The sequence below is a fragment of the Octopus sinensis genome, linkage group LG5 (genome assembly GCF_006345805.1).
Source record: "Octopus sinensis linkage group LG5, ASM634580v1, whole genome shotgun sequence".
Lineage (NCBI taxonomy): Eukaryota > Metazoa > Mollusca > Cephalopoda > Octopoda > Octopodidae > Octopus > Octopus sinensis.
Genome location: NC_043001.1, coordinates 73,434,359 through 73,452,349, shown reverse-complemented (window position 1 = coordinate 73,452,349; position 17,991 = coordinate 73,434,359). Strand labels below are relative to the sequence as shown.

Below are 17,991 nucleotides of genomic sequence, written 5' to 3'. Positions count from 1 at the left end.
ATGATAATCCTGTGAACACACACACATATACATATACCTCATTTACCCATGCTTAAGTAGCATTCGGTCATAAGTTACATCCCTGTGTTGTTTTTAAATTAAAAAACAAGTATAAAATGGTGTGACATACACAATAAGTATGATGTATGTGTATGTGTGTAAAGGTGCAGGCATGGCTGTGTGGTAAGAAGCTTGCTTCCCAACCACATGGTCCTGGGTTCAGTCCCACTGCATGGCAACTTGGGCAACTGTCTTCTTCTATAGCCTTCTTGGCCAACCAAAACCTTGTGAGTGTATTTGGCAGACGGAAACTGAAAAGAAACCCATCATGTATATGTCATACATACATACACACACACACACAGATGTGTGTGTGTGTGCCTTTGTGCCAGTGTCTGTCCCCTAGTACCACCTGACAACTGGTGTTGCTGTGTTTATATCCGCGTAATTTAGTACTTCATCAAAAGGGACCGATAGAATAAGTACCAGGTTTAACAAAGATTAAGTACTGCAGTCAATTCATTCAATTAAAAACTCTTCAAGGGGGTGCCCAGACAAACAAGTAAAAAATAAAAGATATATATATATATCTGTATATACACCACAAACACACACATTGACTATCAAATGCATATACATCTTTTAAACATGCACACATATAACTAATATATATATATATATATATATATATATATATATATATATATGTATGTAACATGCATTGTTTGAACATATGTTCACTGTCCATTAAAACCATATGACCACATTCGGAAGTATAAACAAACAGTCTTGTACAGTTAGTGCCAAGTTTTATTTTTAGAAAACAACAATTAAAAAAAGAACACTCCTTCCGTATAACCAAGATAAACTATCTCCTGAAAAATGTATCAAATATTTTGGGGCTTTGCTTGCAAAAAATGAAAGACATAATATTGGTAAGGGGGGAAAGGGTGGGTGGAATAAAAATTATCTAAACAAGACAAAAAAAAAATTAAAATCAGGATCCATCATTTAGCAACAATTAATTGACATGTTTTAAAATGGCATTTTTATCTTTAGAACATCTTCAAAACTGTTTGAAGAAATAGTTTTTTTTTTAATAATAAAGTCCTGAGAGTGAAGAATTACCAAAATGGCGAAAAAAAAAAAAAAAAGAAAGCAACTAGATTCTGACCTCTATAGGGGAATTTTTTCTTTTTGTTTTACTGCCTCTCCTGTCTCATTATCTGGTAATCAGCACCATTTCATACAAACATGTCCTTTTTATGTGTATGTATGAGTGTATGTAAGTGTTTTAACTCTGCATACCCAAATGTTATTTAATTGTGATGCAAGTTTTTTTGTTGTTGTAAACTCTTCCCATGAAAAAGCAAGCAATGTTCTAAAGGAACAGCATCAACCAATAACAGAACTGGAGACATAACTACAGTATCACACACACTCATACACACACACACACATCCAGTCAGACACACATGTGCAAAATACATACACACATTTATTGGTCTCATTTATCTCATACTGTGATTAGAATTATTACATAAGAGAAAAAGGGTGTGATTTGTTTTGGGAGGTTTTGTTGTATTCTTTTTTTTTTTCAAGGAGTTCACTGGTTATTTTAAACTTCAGAATATTCAAGATTTTTTTTCTTTTTCTGTTTTTTAATAGTCCAAAAGGAAACAGAAGTGATTGGTTCATGTAGAAATTCCATCTAAGAAACTTCCATCAATAGGAAGAAGAGGAGGAGGAGGGAGTGAGGGAGAGGAAGAACATAAAGTCAGACTGTTTTGTGGGAACTAATCAAAATATTTCAATTAAAAATAAGAGGACATTGTTGTGTTTAGCAAGCAATTATTTGCAGTTGTTGGTGTTTATTTTCTTTTTTCTTTTCGTTTGCATAATTAAGTTGATGAAGGTTGCTAAATGAAAAGAGAAGAGAAGAGAAAGAGTTGCTTGCCTTGTTCCATGTTGCACTGATTTTATATATATTAAGAAGAGACCAAACTGCAGATAAGCCACTTCAAAATTATAATAATAATAATAGAAATAATAATAATAATAATAACAGAAGAGGGTGGGGCAAGGGTAGGGGCGTATGTTAACCCATTTAGGACTGAGTACATTGGATTCTTTCGGGTTCTTCATCATCTGACAAAAGGTCACTATCATCACTGGAGTTACCATCATCTTCCTCACGATGAAACTGCAAAAATAAATAAAATACAATAGAATAACAAAAAAAAAAAAAAAAACAAATACACAAACCAATCTAGTTATATACACACACATACATACATACACCAACTCCCCTACACCCCCATTAACCCAGTTCATTATACATTTGTACTTACACATCTCTATACACAAATACGATGGTGATGATGATAATGAAAGAGAATTATGATAGTGGTGATGATGATGTATCAAGTAAAGTTTTGGTACAAATTAACATGATGACTAATTGCTTGCTGAATGAGATATTCCAGTAACTGAAATAAACACTTGACCGATTAAGTGTTCACCAGTGAACCATATTAACAAACCCAAGTCATTAATTGGATCTAATTAGTAGATGGCCATATTGACTTACTCTTCTGCTGTGGAGATTCATTAAAAACAACAACATGTGGTTATCAATTTCTGGTTCTTGAGCTCTTTCTTTCTCTCTTTGCTTGTGGTTCATTTTCATTATCTACAACAGATACAGATATGAGACAAAATGAAAGGGAATGAACTGCAGGAATGATGGCTACAAGATAAAAAGATATAATAAAGAAAGAAATATCAATATAGTTCTGTGTGCATCTGGAAGGTATAGCTTCAAATCAATCTTTAATATATATTGTGGAGATGTACTTGCATAGCAAGTGACTTGATCTGAGATCGTGTGCTGGAACGAAAACAGTTGCAGCATGGAAGGTGTTTATAAGCCATTTAAGAAACACACAAAAACCGTTAGATTCACTTCAATATTTGCCAAAATATTTTCGTCGCTTTGAGACTGCGACCTGAAAAAATTCAATTAAAAAATTCCATGCTGCATCTGAGAAAGTAACAGTTAGTTCATGATATATATGTATGTATGTATGTATGTATGTATGTATGTAGTGTGTGTGTGTGTGTGTGTGTGTATGTGTGTACATGTATATATTGACTAGTGATCAAGACCTTTGGCGATATGTTGTGCTTGAGAAGACCCATCAAGCCAATTGAATTCACAGTTGTGACCAATGCCAGTGTTGTGTAATTGACACTTGTGCTGCTGGGATGTAAAAAGCACCTTTCAAATGTTGGGCAATATCTTGTCTTTGAGAAGACCTGTCAAGCCAAGTGAAATCATAGTTGTGACCGATGCCAGTATTGCATACCTGGCACTTGTGTTGGTGGCAGGTAAAAAGCATCCTTCAAACTTTGGACCCCATGGAGGCAGTGACAAGTGATAGAGACCTTTGGCAATATACTGTGCTTGAGAAGACATGTCAAGTCAAGTGAGATCATAGTCACGGCCAATGTCAGTCTTTCATAACTGGCACCCATGCAAGTGGCACGTAAAAAGCACCCACTACACTCATGGAGTTTTTGGCATTAGGAAGGGCATCCAGCTGTAGAAACCATGCCAAATCAAACCTGGTGTAGCTCCCAACCTGATGATGATGATGATAATGATGATGATATGGGTGCTGGTGCCACATATAAAGCACCGATGCCTGTGCTGCATAAAAGCACCTGTGCCTGTGTTATGTAAAAGTATCCATGCCTATGCTGTGTAAAAGCATTCAGCAGTAGAAACCAAGCCAAAACAGAATGGACTCCAAGCAACTCTTCAGCTGGCCAGCTCCTACCAAACCGTCCAACCAATACCAGCATGGAAAATGGATGTTAAATGATGATGATGATGATATGGGAGTTGACATAATGAAAGAATGAAGAACTGGTTTGGATGGTTAGAAAAAAAAACAGTAAAAGATAAATAGAAAATTAATAGATACAAGTGTGGGTGTAAGAAGCTTGCTTCCTAACTGCATGGTTTCAAGTTCAGTACCACTGCATGTCACCTTGGGAAAGTGTCTTTTGCTTTAACCCTGGCCCGACCAAAACCTTGTGGGTGGATTCAGTAGACAGAAACTGAAAGCCCAGAAGCCTAGTGTGTGTGTATGTGAGTGCACATGCATGTGTGTGTTACTGTTTCCTTGCCATGACACTGTGTAATTGCTGTAAACAAGTTTCACCATCATGCAAGCAGTGTCCTTTGTTTCCAATCTTCTATGTTAGGTCATAGGGAAATATTACCTTGCCTGGAAACAGGTGAGGGTTGGCAACAGGAAGGGCATCCAGCATAGAAAATATGCCTCAACAAAATTCCATCTGCCAACCCATGAAAGTATAGAAAAACGGATGTTATGATGATGTAAGTGTTGCAATAACTGAAAATATTCTATCCAGTGGACAAATCAGAAGATAATGAGTACAGCTAGTGTTTGTTCATTTCATATCTGTCCTACCATGAGCTGAAGAAACATTCAATTGCAGCGTTTTAAAACCAGATGCTTGTCCCCTCACCAATCCTCATCAATTTCACCAATAAGGGCCATTTATTTTATTCCACTGGTCTTTGAAAGCACAGAACTGGTTTAATGTCAACAAGGGAAGCAAACATCACAGCATCATTACTTTGCTCATATGGTGACAAGCAAAGTCATGGAATATCAACATGCATGCACACACATACACACACATACACACGATAACAAACTTGCATATAGTTCTGTCTAGCAATTCCACTCACAAAGAATTAGGTTGGCCTCAGACTACAGCATAAGACACTTGTCTCAAGGTATCTCACAGTGAGATAGAACTCAAAATAGGTGAGGAATATGTGTATTGTATATGCTTCGACAGTTTGAACACAGCCTGCCACATCAGAGGAATAGGAGCTACTGTAGTAGTAGGAGGAAGAGGGGGAGAAGGAGGAGAGAGAAAGCAGTGGTATAGCATGGAGTACCAGAAGCTGGGGCAAAGCAAGATTTGTAGGGAAGGCATGCTATTTTTTATTTATTTATTACTATTTTTTCTGAAGAAATTTTGTACCCATGGCACTACCATGTGACTCCATCTACACTATGTCATTGAGAGAGAGAGAGAGAGAGAGAGAAGAGAGAGAGAGAAAACAGACAGACAAACAAATAGACAGTTGTAAGCAATGAATTCTAATAATTTTGGTCTCAGCAAACTGAGTAAAGTTTACCTTCTTTAATCCTTTTAGTTTAGTTGGTTCTTCAGCAGTTGGAGCCCATATTTTCACATCACTGTCCAGGCCACTGGTTGCCAAAAATGGGGCAAAGGGGTGAGGCTCCAACACGTTAATCTACAAAGACAAGAGGATAACAAAACCCTTGAAACTATGATCTGCATTTCTTTTCGTTAACCTATTGATCTATTACAACCTCAGTGGAATTCAATAATACTCACTATCTTTTATCTTTTTACTTGTTTCAGTCATTAGACTACAGCCATGCTGGGGCATTGCCTTGAAGAATTTTTAGTCAAATGAATCAAATCAAATACTTTTATTTTTAAAAACCTAGTACTTATCCTATTGATCTCATCTGCCAAAACTGCCAAATTATGGAGATGTAAACACACCAACACCAGTTGTCAACCGGTGGTGAGGAACAAACACACATATATATACAACAGGCTTCTCTCAGTTTCTGTCTACTAAATCCATTCACAAGGCTTTGGTTGGCCTAAGGCTATAGTGGACAACACTTGCCCAAGGTGCCACAAATGTGGTTAGGAAGTAAGCTTCTTACCATGCAGCCATGCCTGCACCTAAAATCACTACAGCTTCCATTGACCAAGTCATATGATGGTCTACTAGTCAAACACATACAGAGTTGACCAAGTCAATAAACGTTGTTCTACTGGTAAGATATATATATATACAACTGACAAAGGCAATAGCTATATCATCATTATCATTGATTTAGAATCAACAATACAGTTAGTTTTAGTTTGACCATCCTCCCAGAAGCTTCAATGATTTCACACAAACTTGCTGTCCATCACAGTCCCCTATGCATGTCAGTAATCCATCAACATTTGCCATTCCACTGTCCTGAAGTTATTCACATAGGTTAGATGATTTCTTCCCCTGTTGATTCTTCCTTCAACTGACTACCAATAAGACCAGTTGACTCTCTGGTTTCTCTGGGTGCCTAATGCAATGACCAGCAATTCTCATTCTTCATTGTTGATCAGCACTTCTTTATGTAACAGTTCACATTCATACACGCCACAATACCAAACCAGCACAATCTTTTTCTTGCATACTGCATCAAATTCCTCTTGTACCCAACTCAATCAACAATAAAAAAAAAAATAATAAATGTGGCCATGTGATAAGAAGCTTGCTTCCCAACCACATGGTTCTGGGTTCAGTCCCACTGCATGGCACCTTGAGCAAGTACCTTCTACTATAGCCTTGGGTCAACCAAAGCCTTGTGAGTGGATTTGGTAGATGGAGACTGGAAGAATCCACTCACACACATATATATGTATATGTGTGTGCGTGTGTGTTTTTGTCCTCCACCACTCCTTGATAACTAGTGTTGGTGTGCTTACATTTCTGCAACTTAGCAGTTTGGCAAAAGAGACCAGTATAATAAATACCAGGCCTAAAAATAATAAATGCTTGGATTGATTCATTTGGCTAAAAGTTCTTCAAGATGGTGTCCCAGCATGGCCACAGTCTAGAGACTGAAACAAGCAAGAAGATGAAAATGAAAAAGATATATATATATATATATATATATACACACATACATACACACACACACACTATATATATATATATATATATATATATATATATATATATATAGATAGATAGATACGAGCAAAACGTCCCCTGTCCAATGGATGGTGTTGAGTTGTCAAACATTTAAACCAAATTTCTCAAAATAACTTGTCAGATCGTCCCATAGGTCTCTCCTTTGAGAAACACTGATTTAACCTAAATTTGAGACACCAGCAAAAGAAGAAATAAAGGTAGACTTTTTCTATTCCAAAGAAAAACGATTTTATTCACTTTATCGATCACATTCTCACCTGGAATCGATTTTTGTAATTTTTTTCAAAACTTATACATGCCCTGATACCGTCAGTATCTACATATAAATTTGAGCGCAATCGGATGGAGGATGCCCAAGATCCTAGAAGACACACACACAGACAGACAGAATGGATTTTATATAATAGATATTAATATATATACACAGGCCTAGCAAGAAATTTAAGTACAAAAGCTGATTCATTTGACTAAAAATTCTTCAAGGCAGTACCCCAGCATGGCTGCAGTCTCAATTGATCTCAACACACTCAACTGATCCAGAACCAATAATTGACTGATCCTCAATCAACAGCAGTCTCAGTTACTTTCAGAAACAAGCAGGTTTTCTCTCTCACCCTTAATTAAAAACTGAACAAGTCCTCCAACACTGGTTTTAAAAACTGTAGAAAGAAACTTACCACACCACCATCATCTCCTTTCATAAACTGAACAACAGATTCAGTTTGTTTATCCCAAAGGAAAATATGTCCGCAATCACTACCGCTTACAATGTATTCACTTTTAGGACCATAGAAATTGACCCCTTTCACTGCAAAGATGAAAAAACAAAACAAAATTAGGAAATCACATGGCAAATATTCAGGTTTTAAAGTTATAAAAAAAAATTTCCTCTTAGAAATACCAATAATGGCTATTTCTGTCTTACTAAAGAAGTACAGCAATCGTGTAGTATGATAGAAATATATTTATCTTTTATTTGTTTCAGTCTTCAGACTGCGGCCATGTAGTGAATTGACCTCAGTAATTTTTTTTTAAAGCCTGGTACTTATTCTATGGATACTTTTGCTGAACTGCTAAGTTACAGGGATGTTAACACACCACAGACAGAGAGACATACACACGCAACAGGCTTCTTTCAGTTTCCATCTGCCAAATTCACTCACAAGGCTTTGGTCAGCCTGAGGCTATAGTAGAAAACACTTGACTAAAGTGTCATGCAGTGGTGCTGAACTTGGAATCATGTGGTTGGGAAGCAAGCTTCTTACCACTCAGCCATACTTGCATCTCTGTGCAGTTTTCCTATTTAACAAACATAATAATCATCTTAAAAGATTAATTAACACTTCATTCCTATTTAACTGTCCAACCCATAGCAGCTTGAGAAGATAGACAATAAATGATGAGGATTCCCTGATTCTTGTATTTTTTAAGTTATTGTTATCACTAAGTTCTATGATTGTTATTTCATTTCATTTCTTTTACCTTCATTTTTTATATTGAAAAAAAAAAAAAACATTACAAAGAGAAAGGAAATAGTTTTGTTTGTCTCCTTATGTCATCATGTTTGTTGTGCAGTGTCAGTGTAGATGTGCGACAGAGCACTAGTGAGAGAAAAGTTAGGCATAAGAGGAATTAGATGCAGTGTGCAAGAGAGAAGATTGTGTTGGTTTGGTCATGTGGTGTGTATGAATGTGAACAGTTTTAGAAAGAAATGCTAATCATTTGAAGTGGATGGAACTCGTGGAAGAGAGAGAGAGAGAGAGACATAGGAAGACATGGGATGAAGTACTGAAGGTTGATCTCAATACACTGAACCTTACGAAGGATCAAGAAATCTGGCACCTTGATGTACTCAAGAAAACCCATCCACCACAGTGGAATTGATATCCTAAACCACCGTGGTTAATGCTTGTCTCTGTGGGGCTTTGCCCCATGACCACCTGCATCCTCTCAGTCCCACCAACCACTTCTCTGCATCTTTCATCCCTAACACCCATCACTTTTCTAAAACCTGAGAGCAGAATAGGCACATACTACATCCTCATGCTTTCTCAGTTACCTTCTCCCCTACCCCAAACCACTTCTATTTTCCATTATCTTCTCTGCCTACTATCTCCACAAATCAGCTCTTTCCTTTGCCTTCTCTCCTGTGTGCTGTTCTCCATCATTAACACCTCACTTATCTGCTATCACCTTCAATGTCTTCACATACCTATCACAAGCCCCAGTACATAAAAAGCACCCAGCACATTCAGTAAAGAAGTTGGTATTAGGAAGAGCATCCAGCTGAGGGAAAACCATGCCAAAACAGACAATTAGAGCCTGAACAGCTCTCCAGCTCCTGTCAAACTGTCCAACCCATGCTAGCATAAAAAATAGACATTAAATGATGACATTGCCCTCCATCCTACCCACCCAACTAATATCCCTTGAGGGCATGTCCCAACACATCGTTCCCACCATCTCTCATTATTGCTCTCTTTATCTTGCTCTCTAACTCACCCTCCTTTCTTTTTCAACTGGAGTATTCATGTATCTAATCTACAGCAAGACGCCTATCCCTGTCCATCTATACCTCTAATCTCCATCAACTGGTACAAAGCCACCTCAATATTACTCCACCCTCCCAGCTGCGAGAGATTTTGTCTTGCAAGGTACTTGTTGACCCTGTCAGTGCAGGTGCCAAGTAAAAAGCACGTAGTACACCACACTCTAAAGTGATTAGTATTAGGAAGGGCATCCAGACCTAGAAACTATGCCAAAACAGACAATGGTACCTGGTGCAGCTCCTGGCCGTACCAGATTCTGTCCAACCATTCAGCTGATGCCAGCATTGAAAACAAACATTAAATAATGATGATGATATTCATTTAAGGCTGAAACATGAAAACTGAAAGAAACCTGCATGTTTATATATAAACATCTTCATATTTCAATGTCCAACTTCCATGGTGGCATGGGTTGGACAGTGTGAGGATCTGATGGTCCTAGGACTGGATCATACTCCAATTCTCTTTTTGAATGGTTCTATTGCTGATGCCTTTCCTTAACACTTCCTCCCATTTCCTCAATGGATGAGCCAGATCATTATTGATCAATGAGTTGTATGTGTGTCTGTACATACTGCTTTGTCTTGATCTTACAATAGCTTTAATTGTCACTGTCATACATAACGATACTATTCCTTTCTAATTTTTTGTGGAAGTGTGTTCAAACACAGGGGAAATATTACCTCACTTGGAAATAAGTGAGGATTGGCTGGCAACTCCAGCATCTAACTGTTGAATGCAAGAATGGAGATGTAAATGTTGAAGGAATGGTAATGATGACGATGACATGTATAAATGACTAATTACTTCTTTATTAAGATACTGAGATACCAGAGAGATCAATGAACAAGTTAGACAGAAGTGCATTGAAAGTTACTGTTATGTGCAGAATCTAACACAATAAATCAATAACTGTTCAAACATTTCTTGATTAAACAATAAACATCATTGTTAACAAAATACTAGATTATGAGATTATCTGGGACGACATACACTTTCAGATTGAAACTGTAGTCTGTAAGTTCAAAAGACAAGTATTTATATAGAAAATCTTTGCTAATAATAATAATAATAATAATAATAATAATAACAACACAATGATTTCAAATTTTGACACAAGGCCAGCAATTTCAGGGGAGGAGGTAAGTTGATTACATCAACCACAGTGTTCGACTAGTACTTATTTTATCAACCCCAAAAGGATGCATGTCAAAGTTGACCCTGGTGACATTTGAACCCAAAACATAAAGATGGTCAAAATCCCACTACACATGTTACCCAGTGTGCTAACAATTCTGCCAGCACACTGCAATAATAACAACAATAATCCTTTCTGTACAAGGCACAAGGTCTGAAATTTTGGGAGTGGCGGCAAGTTGATTACATCAACCCCAGTACTCAATTGGTACTTTTTTTATTGACCCCTGAAAGGGATGAAAGACAAAGTCAACCTTGGTTGTATTTGAACTCAGAACATAAAGACACGAAATGCCACTAAGCATTTTGTTCGGAGTGCCAATGGTTCAGTCAGCTCACCAACTTCTATAACAACAACAATTCTTTCTACCATCGGAACAATTTTGCAGGAAGGAGGCTAGTCAACTACAGCGACCCCAAAAGGATGAAAGGCAAAGTCAACCATGGCACCATTTACACTCTGAATGTAAAAACAAACAAAATGCACAATAGCAGCTGTAATAATAATTTAAATAATCATCCTGTAGTACACTCATGTACCGCTCTCTAAATATCATTTTTCATTATTGGTATCTTTTGAAGCAGAGTTAAAGTAACACATTTGTTTTGTTGAGTTACTAAAACTTCCACTATCATCTGGTCACTTAGGAAGTATATTTAACCCTTTTGTTACAATATTTCTGTTGAAATACAGTAATACATTTGTTTCAATTATTTTTGGTAAAAAATGGTTTCAATGAATTTTGGTAAAAATGAAGAATTTAGTAAAATAACTGTCATTATTAAGCTGGTGTTTATAAAGTGGTAAGCTGACAGAATTGCTAGCATGCCAAGTAAATGCTTAATGGCATTCCATCTGTCTTTGTGATCTGAGTTCAAATTCTGCCAAGGTCAACTTTGCCTTTCATCCTTTCAGGGTTGATAAAATAAGTACTAGTTGAACACCGAGGTCCATGTAACAGACTTACCACATCTCTTGAACTTGCTAACATTGTGCCAAAATTTGAACCCCTTATTAAGCTGGTGTTTAGAACATAAATTAACTTGAAATTCTGATGTTTTAATGTAGATCACTTTAAAAACAGAAAATTTGTGTCATAAAAACCACGGAGCAGTCTTAGGTGAGTTACAGAACATGTAGACCGAGTGTCATGCAATGTTTAATCCTTTTGTTTCATTATTTCTGCTGAAATACACTGTCTCTGTTTTAATTAGCTTTCAAAATAATTAAGAATTTAATGAAATAACTAATTATTAAACTGATGTTTTGAACATAAATTAACATGAAATTGTGATAGTTGGCTTATATTTAGATCAGCTTAATACAGGAAGTTTCTATCATAGAACCAAGGGCAGTCTCAGGAAGACTGGTATTAAAAAGATTAAAGGTAAAACCCTCCGCCTCCTTTAATGTCTGCATATGGGTTGGACAGTTTGACCAGAGCTGTACCAGGTTCCAGTCTAATTTGGCTTGTTTTCTACAGCTGGATGTTTTTAATGTGGTGCCAGCACAAGCATGGCACCAGCATGGGCATGGCACCAGCACAGGTATGGTGCTGACAAAAATATCAAACAAAATATTTAAAAAAACGTACTTGTACCTCTACAGCAGCTTCAGTACATTAACTGATCTGTGGCTGATATGAACCACACAGATTGCTGGGTGCAAGATTCCAATCACTATGTCAAACCACTGCAGCTGTTGGACTAGTTACTCCAGGATTAGTGAGGGTCAACTTGAGTATAGTTTTTGTAAAACAAAATAAACAAGACTGTACACATACACAGACATATGTGTGTGAATGTGTGTGCGTGCATAAATAAAGAGTCTTACCAGTAGCATTATTGCGATGTCCTTTATAATGATGAATGTAGTCTGCTCCATCAGAATCTAAGTTATTGAACAAATAAATGTCTTCATCATTGTACGTACCAAGAACCTCTGTAAATAGAACAAACAACATAAACATCATCATTACCCATATTACTATCAAACATCACAAGTGTGTCTTATCTTAATAAACTATATTATCATATATTACACCAAGCTTCTTTTAACCTTTTACTGGCCCCAGGTTAGATAGGTCTATAAATTAGCACATTTACAAGAATGTTTGGAACATGGTAGGTGAATATTATTACAGTTGTTTCCTTTAATAAAAACATAACTCTTATGACAGAGAATTGCAGTAAATTATAGCTTAGTTAATAAGAAAGAAATGTCACTATGTAGAAGAGAAATAAACAAAGTCATCTGCTCTGTTCATTTATTTGATTTCCATACTAGCAAGGTACATTAAGGAACATGAAGCAGGATTTTAAAAACTAGATGCTTGTTCAGTCACCAACTCATACTTGTGTTTGTGAGTAAGGATTTTTAACTACAGAAAAATTTCCAAGTGCAGAGCTGGAGTACACTTTGTTGACAGGAAATATAAACAAATGTCACCATTTGCAGCCCAATCAAAGATAAGATAACACTATCCGTAGCATAGCTCACCACAGATTGTAAACATTCAGACATACACATGCACACACAAACACACCACCATCATCATCATTGTTGATAAAATAATGACGATGATGATCATCATCATGTATGGGTCGGGCGGAATTTCATCGAGGTAAATTTTTCTAAAGCTGAGTGTCATTCCTGTCAACAACCTTCACCTGTTTCTATGCAAGGTAATATTCCCCCAATTGTCAGGCTTGTTTTTTCAGGAGAGATTGGAAATGAATGAAACTTGCTTGTATGATGGTGACACAACACTCATGTAATATCAGGACAAAGAGACACAAATACATGTGATAAGATGCTTTTAGTTTCCATCTATGAAATTTCCTCAGCAGCCAGTATTAGATTATTAGGCCAAAGGGTAAAATAGAAAATATTTTCCCAAGGTGTCACTTAGTGGAACTGAACCTGAAGTTGTGTAGTTAAGAAGAGAACTTCTTAATTGCATAGCCATGCCTGAACCTATCATAATTTTGAATTAATTCACTTCTACAAACAACAACATCTTACTGTATGAGATGCATCAACATATTGCTGTTGTTGTGGCTATCAACTGTCTGCTTGTTTATTTATATGATGAAGATGATGCCAGCACTATTTGAAAGTTATTTATTTGACTAACAAATGTTACTCTCCTTAACATCCACACCCATAGAACTATTGGTAAGCAGCAATTCTGGACTACCACTATGAAAAGTCTATAACTGAAAGAATCACAATGATACACCCACCTGGGTTAATTGTTGGATATATGTGAATTTACAAAAAACTGTACAAACAGTCTGGGTCATCACCATCTTCAGTTTAATGCCCAATTTTCCATGCTTGCATTGTCAAACAGAATTTGCTAAGGCAGATTTCTTGTCACCAACCTTCATCTGTTTCCAAGCATTGTGACAGTGATGTCAAGACAAGGAAGTGTACACAAATACATACACATACTGCTTGCCTGGTCACTCGTGATTTGTTGAGGCAAATTTTTTACAGCTTTGTGCCCTTCCAGTCATCAATCTCACCTGTTTCTAAACAAGGTAATATTTCTTCAAGGCCAGACATGTTCTGGCAAAATATTGTAAAAGAATGGAACTGGCACTCCATCGGTTGCAACGATGAGGGTTCCAATCAAACCGATCAACAAAACAGCCCACTCATGAAATTAACATGCAAGTGGCTGAGTACTCCACAGACATGCATACTCTTAGCATAATCCTGAGATTCAGTGTGACACAGAATGTGACAAGGTTGGCCTTTTGAATTACAGGTACAACTGCTGTTTGTCAGCTGAGTGGACTGGAGTACATGAAATAAAGTGACTTGCTCAAGGACAAACATGCCACCAGTTTTTGAACTCATGACTTTGCAATCGTGAGTGGAATACCCTAACTACTATACCAGATGCCTTTATTTTGAAAAGAAATGACACTGCTTGTATGACTGGAATATTCATTTACAACTGTCACACAATGTCAAAACAAGAAGATACAAATGAACACACACACACATTTAAATCAATGATTGCATAACAGCATGACCACAACAAAGGATTATGAGGATTGCCCTTCCTCCTTTAAGCAATGGAAACAAAAATAAATCATCAGTTATAATGTTAAATAAAAAGAATTCTAAAATGGTATACTTTAAATTAAAAAAACACACAGACAAAGTTAGGATATAACAGTCCACTGTTGTATGCTTTTCACTTCATGCCCAAAAGGTTTTTGGTCCTATCGCTGATTCATTAAGGTAGCAGTGTGCACAAACTGGATGTTGACTAGATGCTCTGTTAGACTTAACACTCATCATTTTTCTCATTGAGTGGAGTGGAGCAATGTCAAGCAAAGTGGCTTGTCCAAGGATAAAAAGCACCTCCCATACTGGGAATCAAACTCTTGTTCTTGTGAATCAGGACCTTACTTGTCTAACCACAAAGCCATGTTCCTTCTCTCCATGCACTCCTTACTTAATGCAATAACGATGGTCTGTATTTTACAAGTTCGTATTTGGATAAGGTTTGTATTGGAGAGGATACTAATCAATTACAGATTCTTTTAAATTGGGAGTTTATTAGTAAAAGTAAATTACAGAGCCTTGACTAAATCTTATCTTATGAGAAGTGTCTTTCTGTCACCCATTCCACAATAACTCTGACAAAAGGAAGGTTCTACATAGTCCTTTGACCATTGAGAAATGGTGAAGTCTCTCTTAAATCACACTATCACCTTTAAAAAAGAAATTGTATTGAATGAATGCAGTCTTAAATAAGCTGTTTATAAAAAGACAGGATGGTCATTGATAGAATATCTATAACCAATCAGAGACATTCTGCTCAATCAGGGTTGACCTGTGATTGACACCTGACAGAACAAAATGATTGTGTGATCCAACAACAATCCCTTCTACTATAGGCACAAGGCTTGAAATTTTGAGAGCGGGACTAGTCAATTAATTGACCCCAATGCTCAACTGGTACTTATTTTATCTATTGACCCCAAAAGGATGAAAAGCAAAGCCAACCTCAGTACCATTTGAACTCAGAACATAAAGACAGACGAGATTCTGCTAGGCATTTTGCCTGGCATACTAATGATTCTGCCAGCTCATTACCTTTAGAATAATCCTTTCTACTAAAGGCAGAAGGCCTGAAATTTGGGGGTTGGGGACTAGTTGATTACATTGATCCCAGTGCTCAACTGGTACCTTAATTTATCAATCCCAAAAGGGTGAAAGGCAAAGTGAAAGGCATTTGAACTCAGAATGTTAAGACGGATGAAATGTCGCTAAGCATTTTGCCTGGTGTGATGATGATTCTGCCAGCTCACCACCTTTATATTAATGATGATAATCCTTTCTACTAAAGGCATAAGGCCTGAAATTTGGGGGGATGAGTCTAGTCAATTATATAGACTAGTACTTAATGTATTGACCCCAAAAGGATGAAAGGTAAAGTCAACCTTAGTGGATTTTGAACTCAGAACATAAAGATGGACGAAATGCCACTGAATATTTTGCCTGGCATTCTAACGATTCTACCAGCTTGCCGCCTTTATTATAATAATAATAATTCCTTCTCAATTTGGCACAAAGCCAACAATTTTGAGAGATGGGGAAGCCGATTACATCAACTCCAGTGGTCAAGTGGTAATTATTTTATTGACCTTGAAAGGATGAAAGGCAAAGTTTGCCTCATTGGTATCTGAACTCGAAACATAAAGCTACTGAGCATTTTGTTCGGAATGCTAATGATTCTGCCAGCTTGCTGCCTTCATAACAACAACAACAATGATGATGATAATAATGGTTTCAAATTTTGGAACAAGGCCAGCAATTTAAGGAGACGGACATTAGTCAGTTTTATCAAACCAAGTACTTGACTAGTACTTTATTTTATCAGTCCCAAAAAGATGAAAGGCAAAGTTGGTCTTGAGAGAGATTTGAACCCAGAATGTAAAGAGTTAGAAGAGATGCTGCTAAGTATTTTGTACAATATGCTAATGATTCTGCTAGTTCACCACCTTTATGATAAAAATTCTTTCTGTTATAGGCACAAGGTGTGAAATTTTGTGGGAGGAGTAAGTCAATATCAGCCCCTGTCTTCAAAAGGTATTTACTTCATTGACCCCAAAAGGATGAAAGGTAAAGTTGACTTTGGTAGCATTTGAACTCAGAAGAAATATCACTAAGCATTTTGTTCAGCATGCTAACAATTCTGCCAACTTGCCACCTATGCCTGGCACTTTGCTGTGCTCAAGAAGACCCATACGCTGCAACAGAAGTATTAAGACTGATCCTTCTGTAAAGCACTCATGATGGTGCTACATAAAAGTGCCCATGTAAAAACACCCCTGCAGTGCCATGTAAAAGCAGCCAGCACACTCATGATGATGATGATGATGAATCTTTCTACTATAGGTATAAGGCTTGAAATTTTGGTGGAAAGAGGCTAGTTAATGCAAAATTAACCTTGATGGAATTTGAACCTAGGTTGTAAAGAACTGGAAGAAATGCCACCAACCATTTGGTTAAAAGTGCTAATAATTCTGTCGGCCTGCAACCTTCATAATGCATTTGTATATTTATACACATATATATTTAAGCTGATTCTGCTTAGTCCATCCTGCTCCTGTTCTTTAGAAGAAACCATTCTGGGATTTGTTGTCTATGCACCCTCTAACTCTGCTTCCTTTGTATCTTCCCCTCTCCTTCACTGCTGCTATTGTTGTCATCATAGTAATATCCCCAGTCATACTTATTCATTTGCAGACGAATAATAATAATAATAATAATAGTAACAATAATAATATTTACCAGTTCCATTGTAATTATAACAGGCACATGTAGCATTGGCTTTTATGCTACTGTCAATCTGTAAGCAAATAAAACAAAACATTTTTTATATAAAACTTTGACATAACTTAGGACATTTACAGAGAATAGACCAAATCTCAAGAAGAAAACAAATTCTTTTGTCAATGTTGAACAATAAATAATTTGACTCAAATACACGTAGTTTATTTACCGCAATTTGTATTTGTGGGATACTACACTAATGTCAGTATTATGATAAAAATGTACCCAGTACACTGTAACATGGTTGGTGAATGAGTGGCGACAGTGAATGGCAACAGGAAGACCCCTTACTCTTGTTGAAAACATGACAAACTGCTAGTGTTGGTGCTATCTTAAAATGTACACTGTACACCAATACACACTGTCAGGTAGATGATGTTAGGAGAGGTATCCAATTGTAAAAGCAAAGCCAAAATAGGGCATACAAGAAAGACACAGTCCTCTGACTTATCTAGCTAAATAAAGACTGTCTTGGGCCGTGAAAACTCATCCACCTCATGCTAGCATGAAAGGTGGATGTAAAATGATGA

The 17,991-nt window shown here is 36.8% G+C and overlaps 1 protein-coding gene across 1 annotated transcript in view; it reads right to left on the bottom strand.

The window, feature by feature from the left end:
• Positions 1–792: 792 nt before the first annotated feature.
• LOC115211640 (DDB1- and CUL4-associated factor 8) overlaps positions 793–17,991 on the bottom strand; it is an 84,566-nt gene continuing 67,367 nt past the window's right edge. The window contains exons 9-14 of the mRNA XM_029780273.2: positions 17,420–17,477; positions 12,434–12,541; positions 7,531–7,661; positions 5,246–5,365; positions 2,591–2,692; positions 793–2,203 (exon numbers count right to left, since the gene is read on the bottom strand). Coding sequence (XP_029636133.1) covers positions 2,108–2,203; positions 2,591–2,692; positions 5,246–5,365; positions 7,531–7,661; positions 12,434–12,541; positions 17,420–17,477 — 615 coding nt within the window. The 3' untranslated portion in view covers positions 793–2,107. The remainder of the gene's footprint in view (positions 2,204–2,590; positions 2,693–5,245; positions 5,366–7,530; positions 7,662–12,433; positions 12,542–17,419; positions 17,478–17,991) is intronic.